General features: G+C 54.3%; 1 protein-coding gene across 1 annotated transcript; it reads left to right on the top strand.

The window, feature by feature from the left end:
- Positions 1–382: 382 nt before the first annotated feature.
- LOC135441326 (upstream stimulatory factor 2-like) lies at positions 383–7,960 on the top strand (the record flags this gene model as incomplete). The annotated part of the gene is made up of 7 exons (XM_064700870.1): positions 383–429; positions 1,036–1,082; positions 3,063–3,187; positions 4,104–4,124; positions 4,771–4,848; positions 6,730–6,865; positions 7,846–7,960. Coding segments are annotated over exons 1-7 (560 nt in total), but the record flags the coding sequence as incomplete, so codon positions are not given.
- Positions 7,961–8,178: the final 218 nt, after the last annotated feature.

Genomic DNA, 8,178 nt, shown 5'->3' with positions numbered 1-8,178 from the left:
CCTTCCCCCCCACCCCCGACCCTCACCCCTAATTTTTAAATTTTTTTTTTGGGTAATTTTTAATTAATTTTGTAATTAATTTTTTGGGGTTTTATTTTTATGTTTAGCTTTTTTTTTTTTTTTTAATTTTTGCGGGTTTTATTTTCATTTTTTCGGGGTTTTACTTTAAACTGGTTGGCTTTTATTTCTAATTTTTTTTGCGGTTTTAATTAATTTTTTGGGGGGTTTTTTTTGAAATTTTGGGGGTTTTTTTGAAATTTGGGTTTAGTTTTTTAAAATATTTTAAAACCTCCCCCCTCCCCCCCGGGGTTAAATTGTACTTCCTCCCCCCCCCAACTATCGCGACACCCCCCCCCCAAATATCGCGACAGAGCTTCCCCCCCCCCCCCCCATGGAGATGTTGGACTCGGCCGCTGGCTCCGCCCACAGGTGAGGGGTGGGGAGGGGGGGACCCCAAAATTGGGGAGGGGGAATCCAAAATTTGGGGTGGGGGAGGGGAAAAGGGACCCCAAATTTGGGGGGAGGGGTCCCAAAAATGGGGGGGGGGGGTCCTAAAAATTGGGGGAGGGGGTGTCCTAAAATTGGGGGAGGGGGAGGGGAAAGAGGGACCCCAAATTTGGGGGGAGGGGGTCCCAAAATTGGGGGGAGGGGAAGCCAAAATTGAGGGGGGGGGGATCCCAAAAATGGGGCCCCAAAAATGGGGGGAAGGGTCCCAAAATCTGGGGAGGGGTCCCAAAAATGGGGAAATTGAAGGGCGGGAGACCCCCAAAAATGCGGTGGGGTCCCAAAATTTGAGGAAGGGTCCCAAAAAAGGGCCCCAAAAGTGGGGTGAGAGAGTCCCAAAAAGGGGGGAATTGAGGGGGGGGTGGAGACCCCAAAAATTGGGGAAGGGGTCCCAAAAATGGGGAGAAAAAAGACCCCAAAAATTGGGGAGGGGTCCCAAAAATCGGGAAATTGGGGGGGGGGAGGGGACCCCAAAATTGGGGAGGGGTCCCAAAAATTGGGGAGGGGTCTCGAATTTTTGCCCCCCCCCAGGCAGGAGAAGGTGCAGGAGGCCGAGGAGGGAGCGGAGCTGCACGAGGGTGAGGGGGGACCCCGAAATTTGGGGCAAATTTGGGGGGATTTGGGGGAAATTTTGGAATTTTGGGGGATTCTGAGGAAATTTTGATGCAAAAATTCCTGAAATTTTGGGAAAATTTTGAAATTTTTGGGTGGAAATTCCTGAAATTTTGAGGGATTTTGGGAAAATTTTGAAATTTTGGGGGGGGGAAATTCAGGAAATTCCTGAAATTTTGAGGGATTTTGGGAAAATTTTGAAATTTTTTGGGGGGGGGAAATTCCAGGAAATTTGGGGAGGAAATTCCTGAAATTTTGAGGGATTTTGGGAAAATTTTGAAATTTTGGGGGGGGAAATTTGGGGGGAAATTCCTGAAATTTTGAGGGATTTTGGGAAAATTTTGAAATTTTTGGGGGGGGGAAATTCCTGAAATTTTGAGGGATTTTGGGAAAATTTTGAAATTTTTTTGGGTGGGGGAATTCCTGAATTTTGGGGGATTTTGGAGAAATTTGGGGGGGGAATTTCCTGAAATTTTGGGGAAATTTGGGGAGATTTTGGGAAATTCTGGGGATTTGGGTAAAATTTTGGGGAAATTTTTAAATTTTGGGGGGAATTCCTGAAATTTTGGGGCTTTTTGGATTTTTGGATGATTTCTCTCCCAGGTGAGGAAATGTTTGGAATATTTTGGGGAAATTTGGGGATTTTTTTGGGATATTTTCGGGATATTTTGGGGATTATTTTAGGATAATTTTGGGGTAATTTTGGAGACATTTCCAGGATATTTTGGGGTAATTTTTTGTGATATTTTTGTGGTGATTTTGGGATATTTTGGGGATATTTTTGGGCTAATTTTTGGGATATTTTGAGGATATTTTTGGGGTAATTTTCAGGATATTTTCAGGATATTTTTAGGGTAATTTTGGGGTAATTTGGGGGGTATTTTCAGGATATTGTCCAGATATTTTTGGGGTAATTTTGGGGACATTTCCAGGATATTTTCAGGATATTCTCAAGATATTTTTGGGGTAATTTTGGGGACATTTCCAGGATATCTTTGGGGTGATTTTGGGATATTTTGGGGATATTTCCAGGCTATTTTTGGGGTGATTTTGGGGATATTTTTGGGGTGATTTTGGGGCATTTTGGGGATATTTTTGGGGTGATTTTGGGGATATTTTTGGGGTGATTTTGGGGATATTTTTGGGGATATTTTTGGGGCATTTTGGGGATATTTTTGGGGTGATTTTGGGGACATTTCCAGGATATTTTTGGGGCGATTTTGGGGCATTTTGGGGATATTTTTGGGGTGATTTTGGGGACATTTCCGGGATATTTTTGGGGATATTTTTGGTGCATTTTGGGGATATTTTTGGGGTGATTTTGGGACATTTTGGGGATATTTCCAGGCTATTTTTGGGGTTATTTTTGGGATATTTTTGGGGATATTTTTGGGGCGATTTTGGGGACATTTCCAGGCTATTTTTGGGGTGATTTTGGGGCATTTTGGGGATATTTTTGGGGTGATTTTGGGGACATTTCCGGGATATTTTTGGGGATATTTTTGGTGCATTTTGGGGATATTTTTGGGGTGATTTTGGTGCATTTTGGGGATATTTTTGGGGATATTTTTGGTGCATTTTGGGGATATTTTGGGGGATATTTTGGGGATATTTTTGGGGTGATTTTGGGGCATTTTGGGGACATTTCCAGGATATTTTTGGGGTGATTTTGGGGATATTTTTGGGGATATTTTTGGGGCATTTTGGGGATATTTTTAGTGCATTTTGGGGATATTTTTGGGCTGATTTTGGGGCATTTTGGGGATATTTTTGGGGCGATTTTGGGGATATTTTTGGGGTGATTTCGGTGCATTTTGGGGATATTTTTGGGGTGATTTCGGGGCATTTTGGGGATATTTTTGGGGCATTTTCAGAATATTTTTGGGGCGATTTTGGGGATATTTTGGGGATATTTTCGTGCTATTTTTGCCCGTTTTCCCCCCCAGGTGAGGCCCCTCCAGGTGAGGGCGCCGTGGCCGTGCCCGCTCCCCCCGCGGGGTTTCCCGAGGGGGGGCTGCAGGGGCTGCAGGGGCTGCAGTGCCACTTCCGGAGCGACGCCAACGGCGGCCAGGTAAGCGGGGGGGCACCTGGGCACACCTGGGCACACCTGGGGGCACCTGGGCACACCTGGGGGCACCTAGAGGGGGAAAAACGGGAAAATTTGGCAAAAACTGGGAGAAAATCGGTGAAAATTTGGGGATTTGGGCACACCTGGGCACACCTGGGGGCAGATATAACACACCTGGGCACACCTGGGGGCACCTGGGGACAGCTGGGGCACACCTGGGCACACCTGGGGGCAGATATAACACACCTGGGCGCACCTGGGGGCACCTGGGGGCACCTAGAGGGGGAAAAATAGGAAAATTTGGCAAAAACTGGGAGAAAATCGGTGAAAATTTGGGGATTTGGGGACACCTGGAGGCACCTGGGGGCAACTGGGCACACCTGGGCACACCTGGGGGCACCTGGGGGCACCTGGAGGGGGAAAAAACGGGGAAATTTGGCAAAAATTGGGAGAAAATCGGTGAAATTTTGGGGATTTGGGGACACCTGGGCACACCTGGGGGCACCTGGGCACACCTGGGGGCACCTGGGGGCACCTAGAGGGGGAAAAATGGGGAAATCTGGGAAAAACTGGGAGAAAATCGGTGAAAATTTGGGGATTTGGGCACACCTGGGCACACCTGGGGGCACCTGGGCACACCTGGGCACACCTGGGGGCACCTGGGCACACCTGGGGGCAGATACAACACACCTGGGCACACCTGGGCACACCTGAGGGGCAGAGGCACCCCCATGCCCCACCCTGGGGAGTCTCCAGGAGTGCCCAGGTGGGCTTTGGGGGTGCCCAGCTGCCCCCAGGTGCTCTCAGGTGTGCCCAGGTGTACCCACGTGTGTTTAGGGGGTGCCCAGGTGCATTTTGGGGTGCCCAGGTGTGCCCACGTGTGCCCAGGTGACATTCCCCCCCCCTCCCCCATGCCCAGGTGACGTACCGCGTGGTCCAGGTGGGGTTTGGGGGTTCCCAGGTGTACCCAGGTGTGCCCAGGTGTATTTTGGGGGTGCCCAGGTGTATTTTGGGGTACCCAGGTGTGCCCAGGTGACCCTCTCCCCCCATGCCCAGGTGACGTACCGCGTGGTGCAGGTGGGGTTTGGGGGTGCCCAGGTGTACCCAGGTGTACCCAGGTGTGTTTAGGATGTACCCAGGTGTGTTTGGGGTGCCCAGGTGTGCCCAGGTGCCCCAGGTGACCCCGCTCCTCCCCCCCCCAGGTGACGTACTGCGTGGTCCAGGTGTATTTGGGGGTCCAGGTGGGGTTTGGGGGTTCCCAGGTGTGTTTGGGGGTACCCAGGTGTAGTTTGGGGGTGCCCAGGTGTGCCCAGGTGACCCTCTCCCCCCATGCCCAGGTGACATACCGCGTGGTTCAGGTGTGTTTGGGGGTTCAGGTGGGGTTTGGGGTACCCAGGTGTGCCCAGGTGCCCAGGTGACATGTCTCCCCCCATGCCCAGGTGACGTACCGCGTGGTTCAGGTGTGTTTGGGGGGGTACCCACGTGTATTTGGGGGTTCAGGTGTATTTGGGGTGCCCAGGTGTATTTGGGGTGCCCAGATGACCTGTCCCCTCCCCCCTCCCCAGGTGACGTACCGCGTGGTTCAGGTGACCGAGGCCGCCCTGGATGGCCCCGAGGGCGCGGCCGTCAGCGTGGTGAGCGCCTTCGGGCCCGGCACCCCCCAGGTGAGCAAGGGGACACCTGAGGGGGTTTGGGGGGCTCAGGTGGGGTTTGGGGACCCCCAGGTGAGCGGGGGACACACTGGGGGGGTTTGGGGGGCTCAGGTGGAGTTTGGGGGGGGCTCAGGTGAGGTTTGGGGGGGTTTGGGTGAGCCCTGACACACCTGGGACAGGTCTGGGGGAGTTTGGGGGGCTCAGGTGGGGTTGGGGAGATTTGAGGGGTCCAGGTGGGGTTTGGGGACCCCCCAGGTGAGAGCGGGGACACACCTGGGACAGGGCTGGGGGAGTTTGGGGGGGCTCAGGTGGGGTTTGGGGGGGATTTGAGGGGATCCAGGTGAGGTTTGAGGGTACCTGGGTGGCTCAGGTGGGGTTTGGGGAGGCTCAGGTGGGCTTTGAGGGAATCCAGGTGAGGTTTGAGGGTACCTGGGGGGCTCAGGTGAGGTTTGGGGGGGATTTGAGGGAATCCAGGTGAGGTTTGGGGGTACCTGGGTGGCTCAGGTGGGGTTTGGGGGGGCCCAGGTGAGGGCAAGGACACACCTTGGGTGGGTTTGGGGGGGCTCAGGTGGGGTTTGGAGGGATTTTGGGGGGGCTCAGGTGAGCCCTGACACACCTGGGACAGGGCTGGGGGAGTTTGGGGGGCTCAGGTGGGGGTTGGGAGGGGCTCAGGTGGGGTTGGGGGGCTCAGGTGGGGTTTGGGGGGATTTGAGGGGATTCAGGTGAGGTTTGGGGCTACCTGAGGGGTCCAGGTGGGTTTGGGGATCTCAGGTGGGATCTCAGGTGGTTCCAGGTGGGATCTCAGGTGGATCCAGGTGAGGTTTGGGGCATCTCAGGTGGGTTTTGGGGGTTTTGTGGATTTTGGGGATCTCAGGTGGGATCTCAGGTGGGTTTAGGTGGTTCCAGTTGGGTTTTGGGGATCTCAGGTGGGATCTCAGGTGGGTTTTATGGATTTTGGGGATCTCAGGTGGGTTCCAGGTGGGTTTAGGTGGTTCCAGTTGGGTTTTGGGTATCTCAGGTGGGTTCCAGGTGGTTCCAGGTGGATTTGGGTATCTCAGGTGGGTTCCAGGTGGGTTTAGATGGTTCTAGTTGGGTTTTGGGTATCTCAGGTGGGATCTCAGGTGGGTTTTATGGATTTTGGGGATCTCAGGTGGGTTCCAGGTGATCTCAGGTGGGTTCCAGGTGGGTTTTGGGTATCTCAGGTGGGATCTCAGGTGGGTTCCAGTGGGATCTCAGGTGGGTTTAGGTGGTTCCAGTTGGGTTTTGGGTATCTCAGGTGGGTTCCAGGTGGTTCCAGGTGGGATCTCAGGTGGGTTTGGAGATCGAGGTGGGTTCCAGTTGGGTTTGGGGATCTCAGGTGGGTTCCAGGTAGTTCTAGGTGGGTTCCAGGTGATCTCAGGTGGTTCCAGGTGGTTCTAGGTGGGTTTTTGCTATCTCAGGTGGGTTCCAGCTGGGATCTCAGGTGGGTTTAGATGGTTCCAGGTGGGTTTTGGGTATCTCAGTGGGTTCCAGTTGGGTTTTGGGTATCTCAGGTGGGTTCCAGGTGGGGTTTATGGATTTTGGGTATCTCAGGTGGATTTTATGGATTTTGGGTATCTCAGGTGGGTTCCAGGTGGTTCCAGGTGGGATCTCAGGTGGGTTTGGAGATCCAGGTGGGTTCCAGTTGGGTTTGGGATCTCAGGTGGGTTCCAGGTGGTTCTAGGTGGGTTCCAGTTGGGATCTCAGGTGGGTTTTATGGATTTTGGGGATCTCAGGTGGGTTCCAGGTGATCTCAGGTGGGTTCCAGTTGGGATCTCAGGTGGGTTTTATGGATTTTGGGGATCTCAGGTGGTTCCAGGTGGGATCCCCTCCCCAGCCCCGCCCACCTGACCTTAGCCCCGCCCCTCCCCGCAGGTGCTGCAGGGCCCCTTCAGCAATGGCGGCGCCGGGGGCGGGGCCAGCCCGGGCAGCGAGGGCGGGGCCGAGAGACTCACCTGGGGGGGGGAGGGGACCCTGCTGCAGGCCGAGAGCAGCCTGGCACCGGCCACAGGTAACAGCGGGCACACCTGGGCACACCTGGCACACCTGGGGGGCGCGAAAATGGGGGGAAACGGCGAAAATTTGGGGAAAATCGGTGAAAATTTGGGGGTTTTGGAGGGAAAATTGGGAATTTGGGCACACCTGGGCACACCTGGCACACCTGGGCACACCTGGCACACCTGGGGGGCGCGAAAAGGGGGGGAAACGGCGAAAATTTGGGGAAAATCGGTGAAAATTTGGGGAAAATCGGTGAAAATTTGGGGTTTTTGGAGGGAAAATTGGGAATTTGGGCACACCTGGGCACACCTGGGCACACCTGGGGGCACCGGGATGGGGACAAAAATGGGGGGAATGGCGAAAATTGGGGAAAAAGAGCGAAAATTTGGGGAAAATCCGTGAAAATTGGGATTTTGGGCACAGGTGGGCACACCTGGGTGGGAAATTCCACACCTGGGCACACCTGGGAGGGGAAAATCGGTGAAAATTTGAGGAAAATCGGTGAAAACTGGAGAATTTGAGGGTACCTGGGGGCACCTGGATGGGCAAATTCCACACCTGGGCACACCTGAGGGCACAAAAATGGGGAAAATGGGTGAAAATTTGGGGAAAATGGGTGAAAAATTGGGGGATTTGGGGGCACCTGGGCACACCTGGGCACAGCTGGATGGGCAAATACCACACCTGGGCACACCTGGGGGGCACAAAAACCGGGAAAACTGGGCGAAAATTGATGGAAATTTGAGGGTTTTGGAGGGAAAATTGGGAATTTGGGCACACCTGGGCACACCTGGGCATGGGCACATCACACCTGGGCACACCTGGGGGGTACCTGGGCACACCTGGGTGGCACAAATCACACACCTGGGCACACCTGGGCACACCTGGGGCGGGTTCCTCTGCCTGGAGGTGCCCCCAGATGTGCCCAGGTGTGCCCAGGTGTGCCCAGGTGTGCCCAGGTGTGCCCGCTGTCTCACCTGTCCCCTCCCCCAGGGCAGTTCTATGTGATGATGTCACCGCCGGACGTGCTGCAGGCGGGGGGAGGGGCCGCGCGAGGCCACGCCCCCCACGGCCACGCCCCCCACGGCCCTGGCCACGCCTACTCACCGTGAGTGACAGCCCGGGGGGGCACCTGGGGGAAATTGGGGGAAATTTGGGGGTTTTGGAGGGAAAATTGGGATTCTGGGCACACCTGGGGGCACCTAAAATACACCTGGGCACACCTGGGCACAGCTGGGCACAGCTGGGCACAGCTGGGGGCACCTGGGAGGGGGTAAATGGAAAAAACTGGGTGAAATTGGGGTGAAAAAATGGGGATTTTGGGGG

Source organism: Zonotrichia leucophrys, unplaced genomic scaffold (genome assembly GCF_028769735.1).
Source record: "Zonotrichia leucophrys gambelii isolate GWCS_2022_RI unplaced genomic scaffold, RI_Zleu_2.0 Scaffold_242_78445, whole genome shotgun sequence".
Classification (NCBI taxonomy): Eukaryota; Metazoa; Chordata; class Aves; order Passeriformes; family Passerellidae; genus Zonotrichia; species Zonotrichia leucophrys.
The sequence above is the reverse complement of the archived record's forward strand: the minus strand, read 5'-3'. Positions and strand labels throughout refer to the sequence as shown.